The 12,304-nt window shown below is 46.4% G+C and overlaps 1 protein-coding gene across 3 annotated transcripts in view; it reads right to left on the bottom strand.

The window, feature by feature from the left end:
• Nucleotides 1-2,675, bottom strand: part of BRSK2 (BR serine/threonine kinase 2) — a 483,239-nt gene extending 480,564 nt beyond the window's left edge. For all 3 annotated transcript variants that reach the window (XM_090032456.1, XM_090032454.1, XM_090032455.1), the window contains exon 1: nt 2,269-2,675. In XM_090032456.1, coding sequence (XP_089888582.1) covers nt 2,269-2,362 — 94 coding nt within the window. In that variant the 5' untranslated portion in view covers nt 2,363-2,675. The remainder of the gene's footprint in view (nt 1-2,268) is intronic.
• Nucleotides 2,676-12,304: the final 9,629 nt, after the last annotated feature.

Here is a 12,304-nt window from a genome sequence, read left to right as displayed (position 1 = left end):
CAGCCATATACATGTAACACCAAGTCAGGGTTCACTTCAATGCATTATACCAGTTTATCAAGGATGGGTATGGTAAGGAAGACAGAGGCTGGCATCAGTTACTTTTAAGATTTCTCCTTCCTCCTCTTCTGAAACAGGGCATTGAGTGTTTGGGTGCATGCATGGCTGTGCAAACAGCAAAGGTTCATCTATAAAGATCTGTTACAGTTTAAAATTGCAGAGGGCAACTTTCAGTCTAGTCCAGCCAGTCAAATAACTGCAGAGCCCAACAGGAGCAAACCCTTAAATGCATGCTTTCTCCCCCTCTGCCTCCATCTCTGTCTCCCTCTTACTAATCACTTAGGAGGGAGATAGGAAGATTAGCAAAGGAAAAAAATAGCCAAAGCTTCAGATAACCCTTTAGGACCATAATATCAGACTATGTGATCGGGGGCAAAAGGTTAATACAGATGTATTTTCAGGAATCTAAGAGACAATCATGATATAAGGTTTTGGGAGAGAGGGGATAAGATGCTGACAGGAAGAGGCTGAGAATGACATGGGCATAAAGACAAAAAAATATATTTGTAGACCTTTGGATGGTTTTATGATCACTTAGAGTACCCAGGGATAGATTAACTGCAGAAATAAAATACAGTTTTATTACCACCCAGACACTGCAATCTTTGGTGGGGTATTTTGTTATCAGGATAGATTTTATGGAGAAAGCATCTGGAGAGATCAAGGGTTCATTCAACGAAGTGAAGCATAAAGGTGGGGACCAAAACAATGAGAGATGTATACCTTTAAGAGTCACAGCATTTTAAAGATCTGGGGGGAGGGAATAAAAATAAAAGTCACTTTCATTTCAAGACAATGTCATCCTCATCCCATCTACATCTCCAAACGGTTGCTATGGGGTTTTTTCCAGAGGAGAAAGAATGAGGAGGGTGGGTCATAATCAATCATCTCAGAAGAGCATTGCTTCTTACAGAGAAAGATCTGGATTTTGACTGTGTCCCTAAGAAAATTGCGGACTGCAGAGCTGCTGCCATGCAGGGCAGTGGGGAAGCAGGCAGAGCAGAGGCAGCAGCTGGGGATGGAAACGCCTATTAAATCCTTTAGACAACAGATGGGCAAAGCTCGGCTGGGTTTAAAACATACACACACACACACAATGCATCATGTTTTATTGTGAGTGTTAAGTGTTGTTCATGATAGTGGGGACAAGTCCAAAGCAGCCTCCTATGGCTGATTCCCTCCCCTCCCCCTTCCCCCCCCAAATTATAACCTGGAGTATCAACACACTTTTGGGGTTCTCCCAACCAAACCACAGGCCCCTTTGCTCATTGCACCTGGTACTAAAAAAAGAAATTAAAAAAAAAAAAAAATGGGAAAGGCTCTTGGGGTTTTCTTTTTTATTTTAAAATATTCTTCTTCCCAATTACTGCTCCCTGCCCTTGAAGTGAATACAAGCAACAGCGAGTCCAGATCTTGAATGCATTTTAAGGGATCTAATTATGTTATGTAGGACAGAAGCACCTGCTCTCTTCTAATTCCCTCCTTTTAATATATCTGGCCATTGTTCCTTTCAGACAAATCTGCTGGGGGCCAGTTGGACAACCAGGAGCTTTTAAATGCCCCAAACACCCAACAGCGAATTCTGCCAACAGTCATTTTCCTTTACATAAAAAATAATAATAATTGGACTAAACCACACAAAAAAATTCTAAATCTACCCATCTATATTTTCCAAATAGTCACAGCAGCCAGTACCACAGACTGTGCTATATATATGTATATATATTCTTCCCCCACCAACTGCACCTTAAGGACTACACCCTTTTCAATCATGATGTCATGAAATACTGCTGGTGACTCCCCCGCTGCTACCACCACCACCATCACCACCTCTTCTCCACTATGCCCTGTGCACCTCTCATTTCAATTTAATGCCATTAAAAAGAAAAGAAAGGGAAGTGGGGCAGGGAAGTAATTGACATGAAATTCACCAACAGCAGACACCATCCCCCTTTTCCTCTGCATGCACTTTGACTGTCATCAGAACAACACCCCTTCATGGGAGGGATGCACAGGCAAAGCAACACAGCGTATTTGAAAATCAGCAAGCAGAAAAGCTCACCAAGGCAAAAATCTCCTATAAAGAACATTTCGACTGCAACAGCAAAAGTGAGTGAAACAACCCCCACCCTCCCATCTCCTGTCCCCACCAGCTCAAGAGCCGCTCCAGCATCTTCTCCCTAGTGCAGCTGCTGCAAAGGAACTAACCTGTCTGTCCTTTGCCCAGGGTTTTCTCCAGACGGTAGGGTCCAACATACTGGGCATGCTGAGCTCCGCTGCCTTCTTTCCCTGTTGATGTCATTTCTACCTGGCTCTGTAATTCTGCAATGTGTGTGCGGCGGGGAGCTGGGATTGCTCTTTGCAGGTCTTTAAATTCCCACTTTGCAGCTATGCAAGCAAAGCACCCTCTCTCCCTCTTTGCTGCTTTAGTCCACTTGGCTGCAGGTTTTCTCTTCCTCCTTTTCTTTCTTGCTCTCTCTCGGGATCTGTCTGTCTGCAAAACTGATGGACAGAGCAGTTATTACCAGTGTTCAAAGAAGGTAGGGAGGGAAGGGGAGGGGAGGGGAGGTGGGGGGCGATCTAGGATCCAAGCCCAAGGACCATGGTGCTGGTGATCTGAGCTCCGCACGCCTTGTTCTCTCCAGGAGCTGTTCAAGGGAGAGCTGGAGCTAGAGCAGCGGAAGAGCTGGTGCTGGGAGGTCTGAGTGACATTGCAACCAGCCAATCCTCTGCAACACCTCAGCTTCCACTCCTCCTCCCCTCCTATTACCTTTTCTTTTCCATCAGTAGCAGCAGCAGTTGCTGTCTCCCTCTGCTACAGACCATCCTAATCAATAGGCAGGAGCAATAAACCTATGGGTATCAGGGTTGATAAGGCAGCACTCAAACATCATTCTCTATTGTGCTATTTTAATAATCATCTGCATGCCCATGGTTCCCCCGCCCCCACCTCTCAAGTTATTCCCCACTAGGCAGCTGCCACTCTAGTTTGCCCTCTGCAAGCTGCATGCGAGTTATTCCAAGGCTCTGGTATTAAATAAGAGGAAAGAAATCCATCTTGGATGATAAGCTTGTAAGATTTACGGGTGCTGCTTCTAAAGGAAGCACATCCTTTTCTGTTGTTCCACAAGGAGACTGTTTCAGAGCTGATGGCTTATGAAAAACAGGGTCTAATCCTTCTCCAATTGAACTCAGTGGGAGATTGGTTTTCAAATTCAATGACCCCAAATAGCTTTGGAGTCCTGGGGTGTATAGACCAAAAAAAAAAAAAAAGGCAAAACTAGTAGCTTGATTAGAAGTCACAGCAAAAACACCAAGGATTACTGTAATATGCTTAGAAACTGGACTTACCCACTCAATACTGCAAGTGGAGTCTAGGACTGTGACACACTGGGCACGTCTACATGTGCACGCGACTGCGTAATAACCGTTGGTACTGAGCAGTCCTACTGCGGCACACGGGTTGTTTCCTACCCTACTGCGCAGTAGCTCATTGCTACTGTGCAGCAGTGGCAGCATCACAGTTTGTGCCCACCGATGCTGTGTCGCCATAGCATCCCATATAGATACATCCACTAAGTATACGTTAGACAGAAAGCTTTATACTACTTTTGTCTCCCATGATGTCTATTCTGCAAAGACAATTCATCCAGGTATTTAAGCATTTAGGAACAGGAAAAAATCCCACTGAAATCAACCAGAATACACAGATGCTTCAAAGCAGGCACACACTTATGCACCTTATTTTCTCTAGGTCAATTATATGCACTCTGTCAAGCTAATATCTTTCACTACTAGCTAATTTCCACCCTGAGCCTTTTGGATAGGGCAGGACATAAATCTAAAAAAGAAATAACTCCATAATTACTTTCTCTTCATAAGTAGGTGCAATCCTGTCCTATCACATTCCCAATTACCTGGTGCTTGTGACATCCTTCTCTGGGCTGCACGCAGAGGCATTGTGTGCAAGGATTCCTCAAGCACATAGGAAGCTCTTGGGGAACCTGCAAAGAGAAGAAAGAGTAAAGAGAAGAGCATGTAAAAGAGATTCCCACTAGCTATATCCTCATCCACAGCTCATGGAGACTGATTTTTTTTTAAACTAACCGTGTTGCAACATAACCTCTAGAGGCAAAATTGACAGAGTCATTCAGCTTCTATGTTAACTTGTGTAAAGCGGCACAGTCCTAGGACAGGCTTGGCACCAACTGAGCAATATTGTCCAAAGACTTGCAGAACAGCCTCAGTGGTTGGTTTGTGGGGATGAGAGGAAAGTGGGGGGCGATGAAGGAGTGAAAAAAAAATGAGACACCATTAGACCAGTCCTTTTGGATTCAACACCCAATGAGCTTCTAAAGTAATTTCTTCTCTCCTTAGAAAATTAAACTCCAGCAACTATTTTGACCTGGTACTCTCTCTCTGTTCACAGTGCCTTCAGAAACCATGCTGATTTTCCACCCAGCCCAGGTTCTCCTCTCCTTCTCTCCACACATCACACCATGTGGATTCTCCCTAGGTTTTCCTACTGCCCATAAACTCTTCCAGGTGCCACTTCCAGGGCACTCCCAAACTGCCTTTTCTTCCCCTTACCCACAAATACCAGTCTCCCCATTGCAAGAATCCCCTCACTTGTTCCCAGTATCCAAACTCACCTCATTTGCTCTACTTCAACCCCCTGACTTCTTCCCAAAAAGGCTCCTGCCAGCATCCGTCCTCCTCCCTGTCTCTTGGTAAATGTACTCCAATAACTGCTGCCGCTCATCCCAATCACCATGCTGTGTCCTGTTATTTCTGCCTCTCGGACAGCTGTCCACCATTTCTCCCATAACTCTTTCTTCTGGTTCCTGCCCCCTACAGGCATGCCCCATGCCTGTCCCTTGCTCTCCATACCTGTGCCCTCTGGCTTCTCTCCTCTACCTGTGGAATGACACTGAAAGATTGAGATGGGGAGAGACTGCCCCAGCCAGGGCAGCTCTTTCCTGTGCCAGGACCAGCCTCCTGCCCCTTCCCTCCCTGCTGCTCAAATCCTTCAGACCTAGCACAGGTGCCTACTCCAACCAGGTGTGCAGGACAAGGAAGTATAGCAGATCCTGCAAACAGGAATCTGCTATCACACATGCAATCCCCACTTCCTTCTGAACCCAACAGTTGAACAGGGGTGAGGAGGAATGGGTGCTGCTCCCACATAACCTCCTGCTCTTTGCTTTCTTCCCTATTCCTTCCCTTCCCATCATGCTCACCAAGAATTGTGAGCAAGGACAGGGGACAGCATTATTGTCTCCTCCAAGATTCAAGGGTATGGGACTAGCATTAGGCTTGTGGATTCTGTTGTGGACTGCATTACTTTTACCGCATAACAGCTTGAGCTGAATTAATTCCTGATATGCACAACTGTCATTCCAGAATCAGGTCCCAGAACCTAAGAAAACCTGAATTATACTCTGTGCATTAAATAAAAAATAAAAAAAATCTATTACAGCTTTTACTCAATACCTAATACACACTGAAACCATCAATAGTGCCAAATGCAAGCATTCAAAAATTATGACTCAGAACCCAAAATAGCAGGAGGGTTTAAATACAGGCTCCGGAGCACTTGAAAGATTTCTTTAACTGCTTAACCTAGAGGACTGTGTTCTAGTAAACTCATCACCTCTAATGTAGAACTGCCAATATCGATAGGGAGAAAGACCTGTCCTTTCCTAGCTGGGTTAACACTCAGATACAAGGAAGTGTTAATTAACATATGCTGCACAGCTGTAGGGGGATTGCCTCTATTGGCAAGATTCTCAGCTGGTGTAAATTGGCATAGCAACTCTGATTTTAATCCAAATAAAGCCATTTAACAGCAGCTAAAAGCTGCCCTCTCTCCTCCCTTGTTTTTAATGCGTTACACCTTAATAATGTGTCTTTCCACCCACTTTTAAAATATTGTCTGTAAGAAAGTAGTAGATAAATTAAAAATGAAACATTCTGGGTTTGATTTCCAGAAGTATTTGTGCAGCACGTAAATAGCCAATTATTTGTCTACGTTGCCATTGGCATATCCAGGTGTATCCAGGTTATCTACACCATATTAACAGCAAGGCACAGGAAAACAAACAGGTATGAAAACCTATAGCTTTTGAATATTGTACCCTTAAAGTCTCAGTAGTATCTAGTTCTAAACTATAACAATGGGCAGATAGACCATATATATTTGCTTTGAAGTGAAGATCAGAATGAAAGGAAAAGCTGAGAAACTGGTTGTTATTATTTGTGTACATGCCTATTGATATGGATCCCAATTTATTCCTGGTTAGGCTGTGTACTTCATTGTGCACACTGGTGCTAATCCACACTGTTCATTACAGGGTGTCAATATTCCAAGAATCAACACTTTGTCTGGAGTAGTGGTGACAGCTTGTTAAGGTTCACACATTTGACTATGAATAGATGAAAGAAAGTCTCCACCAGAACTCCAGTTAATGTGGGGAAACCCCCCCCCCCCCCAAACCCTCAGGATCCCATTTAGGTATTTTGTTTCCACTGGATGTATGTAGTTTTCTACTGCTTAGACTATACAATAGCCTTGGACAGTCTTCAAAATCTCTTTTTGAAAAATGTTTGGACACCTCTGGATTTTTGAATAATCAAAAGGTTGTTTATTTCATTTGTTCATATTCAGTTAAATCCTATTTATCTGCACCCCTTTGATCTGAAACTCACTTCTTTGAATCTAGGTTATGTCCCTCTGGTGTGAATTACTTATACAATAACTCTTTCAATTATTTGAAGCCCTGTTTATCCAAATGGTTTGATGTCCCAGAAACGTTTTGAATAAACAAGGCTATGCTGTCATTGGATGTATCAGATATCTTTGGGGATGCATATAGAATGATTTCCTTGACCTTATTCTATATCACCCTCTGCTAATATAAACAGGCAATATAAACTAAAGAGTATAATTAATTTATTGGCTAATTAAACATGGTATTGTCTTCAGTGCATTGTTTTGTATCCCCATTAATGCTTTGTTTTAATTTTCTTTTTCTGTTTAAAACAGCAAACCCTGAGTAGCTCACTCAAGAAGAACCTCTAGAGAAGCCAGTACAAATGTTTCCTAAGAATTAAGTCAAAAAGAGAAAGTATCTCAGATTCTGGGTCAAGTACTACCATACTTCTGAAATATAGCATAGCTGACCTTCAGGGAGCAAAATCCAGGATATAGTCCTGGATTCTTCACAGACTTCCGGAACTGCAAGTTGATGCTAAAACAGATTTAGAAAAGACAAGGCTGATAGAGACAGTAATGCTTAGCCTTACTTCCCTACCTATGTTCCCCCTGTGGGATGAGGTCATCTCTCTGATTCAGTTAACAACAAGGTGTGGTAGATAAGTAAAGGAGACGGAGTGTGGGACCAGCTGGAGACCAAACTCCAGTCATCCACCAGCATTGCTCTGTAACAGATGCACTAACTGTTCTGAGTGCAGCATTACAAGAACATGGTGCCAGGCAGTATTGCTCTGTGTCCTCTCAGCAAGCACAGCAGGATGCTACCCGGCGCAATATGGGACCAATTTCTCCAAATTCAGGACGTAAGTCCTGTTTCAGGGAGTCTCTGGGGATACCGGGACACAAACCTGAAATTTGAGACTGTGCTAGAAAATGTCAGGCAATTGTTTACTTTATGTGCAAGGAAGCATTCACACAAACCATGTGAAATTGTGTGGTTTTGTTTGAGCTGCTGAAACCCCTACCAGCAGAGCACTGTACAAGCATTCAGTTTTCAGGGCAGGCGACACACAGACAGCCTGTGCTGGCAACAACCTGCAGCCCAGGGGCCCCTTGGGCTGCCAGAGATTGACAAAAAGCAGCTGAACATACAGAGCAGCACCAAATGGTTGGCCACCACAGGAGACCACCTTCCCTCCCACCTCCTTTCACAACAGTAATGCCTCTCACACTCTCTCCCTTCCTCCCTTCTCCAAGGCTTCCAGAGAAGAGATCTGGAGTGTAGCCCCTATCTCTTGTTAGTTGCAAATATATCATTTTCTGTACCTGCACCCTGCCATTGACTCCTGACCCTGTCATGCAAACCCATGGTCCAAGAGTTGCACCAAGTCCTCATCATTGCCCTACACAACTCTTGCTGGAGGCTTTGCAGGATTTCATGTGCTTGTCAGAAATTGACCTGTAAGTTGCTCCTGCCAGTAAGCTACTTCCTGGACAGGACTCAGAAGCCTGAACTCCCACACCGGGCCACTTACCAGACCCTATGACCATCCTGGATGCAGCCAACTACTTGCATAACAAAAGACTAGGCCCTCCTGGATACCTTATTGTCTGAGTTGCTGTGGGAGAAACTCCAGATCATTGAACAGTGCTTCAGGTCCCACGAGACAAGCAGTGACATTGTCCTGAGAACCTGGGATGGCAGGCAGTGGCTGCAGATCTTCTGCAGGTGTTGGACCACATGGACATTGTCAAGCTGGTCCCTCATATAGAGTAGTAGAATGTCAATGTAACCCACACCAGGTTAGCACCAGCTTCTGCTTGATGGCCTTCCCCAGCTGTGCGTGGACCATCAGTGTTGCACACAACCATGGCTTCTGACTTCCCAAATGCTCCATGGAGTTCATCAACTACAAAAACTTATTCTCTATTGTGCTGCAGGGATTTTGAGGACTACTTTTGCCACTTAATTCCCATCTTTGAGTGGGCAAGCATTGCCTGCAACTCTACCCTCCCTCAGTTGGTAGAGAACAGACAGTATGTCCTTGTGGCCCCTAGCATCAAGGTTAGTGGAGTCCTTATCTCACCCCTTATCATTGGGGACCAGACCTACCCTCTCCTCCCTTGGCTTGCATGTGGCACCTGGACTGCAGGAAAAAGCACTTCAACCACTGCCTCAGCAGGTCCCACATGACCATTGAGCATGGCTTCACCTCATGGCACACTGGAGGGCTCTGGGTATATGCAACACACCTGAGGAGAACTTGCTACACTTCAATCCCTTCTGCCCGTGTCCTCCATAAGATCTGTGAGGTTAGCAGAGAAATAGTTCATGAGGCCCAGGAGGTGCAGCAATGACAACAAAGCATGGTGCTCAGATGCAATCCATGGCATGCCTTTGCAACACGTCCATGCCCAGGGTATGCCAACCAGCAGAGAAGCCTGGTCAGGGAAGCCCTGGCAGGTTATCCCCTAGGATCCCAGGATATGGGGTAGCACCTGGAGGACTAGGGTGGGTAAGGCTCAGTGGGGCTGAAACTCTAACCAACCAAATGCCAGTTTTGGGTGGGATAACTGTACACACAGCTGCTCCTGTCCAATTTCACCATCCGCAGTGTTGATGGAACCACTCTTTTCCTTGGGGCATTGCAAGGGGGATGGGGTCAAGAAAGCTCTGCCCAGCTGAACACTGCCTTGTCTGGACATGGGAGAACAAGGCAGGAACAAATCATGCCTCAATTTATCTTTTTCAGTAGTAAAATATGAGTTTCTTTAATAAAAACCATTGAACATTAAACTGTCCCTCTTCCCTTTGTGCAAAACTACAAAACTAATGTGTTGGCAGGGAAGGGTGAGATAACTTGGAAGGGTGAGTATGATAGGAAACCGAGAGCATGCAAATGGGGCAGCACTGTTCACAGAAAGCAAGAAGCAATTTGGGCAGGGAGAGAGGGGAGGCTGCATGCCCCAATGCCCTAAGTTCCTGGCTCCAGACTGAAGATTAGGCATGTCTCAGTGTAGGTAGAGATCAAGCAGGTGACCCCATACATGAGGGTACAGCAGGAGTTGGCTCCATTGCTGGGGCCATGGGTTCCTCATGGGCCACCAAGTGACCCTGATGTCTTTACCCCCAGGCACTGAGTCCCCTGATCTCCTCTGGGAACCCTGACTGCAGGACCCTTGACCATACTTGAGGGATGCTTTAGTTTATGCTACAAAATGGGGGTTGCCAGATCCCTCTCCACTCTGGGGCTGAAGCAGTTCCAATGACCTGGACTACAGTCCCAGGGGCAGGACCTGCTACCCCCTGTGGGTCATGGGTATGGCAGGGGGAGAACTGACTCTGCAACAGTCTGGCACAACATGGTTATAGGCTGTGGTCAGGCCCTTGAGCTTAGTGGTCCCATGCCTTACAGGGCTGTCCTAGTATCACTTTGGGGGTCTGCAGATCAGGGGGTGGAGCAGGTGGGGGACAGCTGCTAGGACTTGTGGGCAGATAGCTGTAATTGGGAGGATTGTGGTATCCAAGACAGTTCCTGTTCTGCTGCTCTCCCTCAACCCCTGGAGATGGTATAGCCGGTTGCCCTTCTTGCCACCAGTTGCCCAGATCCTGGAGTCTCCAGCCTCACTTCTCCTGTCCCTGGTCCTTCTCTTGCTCCCCAACCCTTCCTGATCTGCCTCCAGGGGTGCCGCATTCAGGACCTCTGTTTCCATTTTGGGACAGAGTCCCCACAGTGGGGACTGCCATAGTGACTGGGGCTGGGCAGCTGCTTCTCACAGCGAAGCAAGGTGGAGTGTGTCTCTGTGACCAGGCACTCAGTGCGCCTGTCATTTTAAGAGAGTGCGGCTGCCTGAGAAACAGCCCATATGTGTGGCAGGAAGCTGATTAGAGAGTCACCTGGCTGGGAGAGGGCTGGGCTTAGCTGGGAGATAAACCTAAACCCTCAAGACAGTAGGCAGTCTAGTTCTGAGTGTTACAAGGAGAGGAGCTCCTGGCAGCAGGGCTGTATTGGGGCTCTGGAGAGTGGCAGAGCTGGGGTAAGTAACCTTGAAGCTAGGGACCAGAGATGGCTTCAAGAAGCAACCAAGAACCTAGGGGCCAGGAGCCTAGAGAGAGGCTGTGTGTGTGGAATCAGAAGGGTCCGGAGGCCCAGAGGGGGGCTGAGTGAGAAAGGTGAACATCAATGAGTAATAACACCTGAGTCATGGCATGTGATGTAGGGATGGATTGGAGCCATGCAATTAGCCCTTAGGGTGATGACCATAGGCACCCTGTGGTTATTAAATGAAGATCAGGATTGGGAAGCCCTGGGGCAGCCTGATTTACATAAATAACAATAAGCATCAACCTGTGGCAGGTGAGAAAAGAGGTGACTGCCTGAAGACAGCAAGGGCTGAAAATTCCAAGGGCTTCATAGCTGCTCCTGGAGATCGTACCCTGTAACAGTCCCCCAGGGAAAAAGCAGCGATACTTCTCTAAAATGTCATAGTTTGCCACAAAAGAAACCAGGACCCTGCCCGTGTACTCTTTCTTCTGCCCTGGGATGCTACCAGCTTAGCCAAATTGCAGATAGCCTTCTTAAGACATTGTGTAGCCATATCCACTGTGTAGTCTTGCACCTTGGCAGACCAGTTGAAGGCATCTGTCACCCTCATGATGTCTCCTCCTCTACATCTGCATCTCTCCTCATGTCAGTTCTGAAGCTTGTGGTACCAGAAGCTAATGGTGTGTTCCCAGTGCTCATAGGCAGCTACTAGTGCCTTGAGCATTTCCTCTTTGTTGCACTGTCTTCTGTCCTGGACAGTTCTCATTCATTCTACAACTCTGCAGTAGCTCATCCTTGAGCCTCAGTCATGATCTCTGTGTTTTCTCCCCTCCATTGTTCCTGGCAATGGAGACAAGTAACATTGTGGCTTTGTAAAATATATTCAGAAAACATAGGGTATAATTATGGAAGCTTTACCCTCCTGCTGTATTTCAGGCAACAAACCCCTTAGCACAGGAGCTGGAAATGCCAAAACTCCCATGTCCTTGATTTCCCTGGAGGTCCAGGGACTCCTCTGTGTTCTCCTGCTCTGTTCATATCAGGGGGCACTTGTGCTATGAGTAGGAAACAAGCTCTTCTGCCATGCCAGAAGGGCTGCCTAGCAGGGTATAGGTGGGTGGGACCCTCCCAAGACAAGCACGCACTTGCTCCTTTCATTGCTCCGTCCCATGGACATGGGGTCCTGCCGGGATTCAAGACTTCCCAGAAACATACTACCCCCTTGCAGGCTAAGCTCTCCAACCTCTGATGATGATCTGACCCCCCAGGACACATCGTCCATTGTGGCAATCATTGATGCAGCGCTCACCTTCTGAACATCCCACGGAGCAAGTTTTACATCCACCCACCATGCCCCAAGCATGGCCCCACCAGCCACTGCCCTCAGCTGCCATACTTGGTTCCTATGCTTACTGTTAGGGAGGGGAAGGAGAAGGAATCTAATCTGTGTCCCTCCTCCTGAGCCACTGTAAGCTCCCTGTAA

Source organism: Crocodylus siamensis, chromosome 2 (genome assembly GCF_052110815.1).
Source record: "Crocodylus siamensis isolate JL-2025a chromosome 2, ASM5211081v1, whole genome shotgun sequence".
In the NCBI taxonomy this organism is placed as follows: Eukaryota; Metazoa; Chordata; order Crocodylia; family Crocodylidae; genus Crocodylus; species Crocodylus siamensis.
The sequence above is the reverse complement of the archived record's forward strand: the minus strand, read 5'-3'. Positions and strand labels throughout refer to the sequence as shown.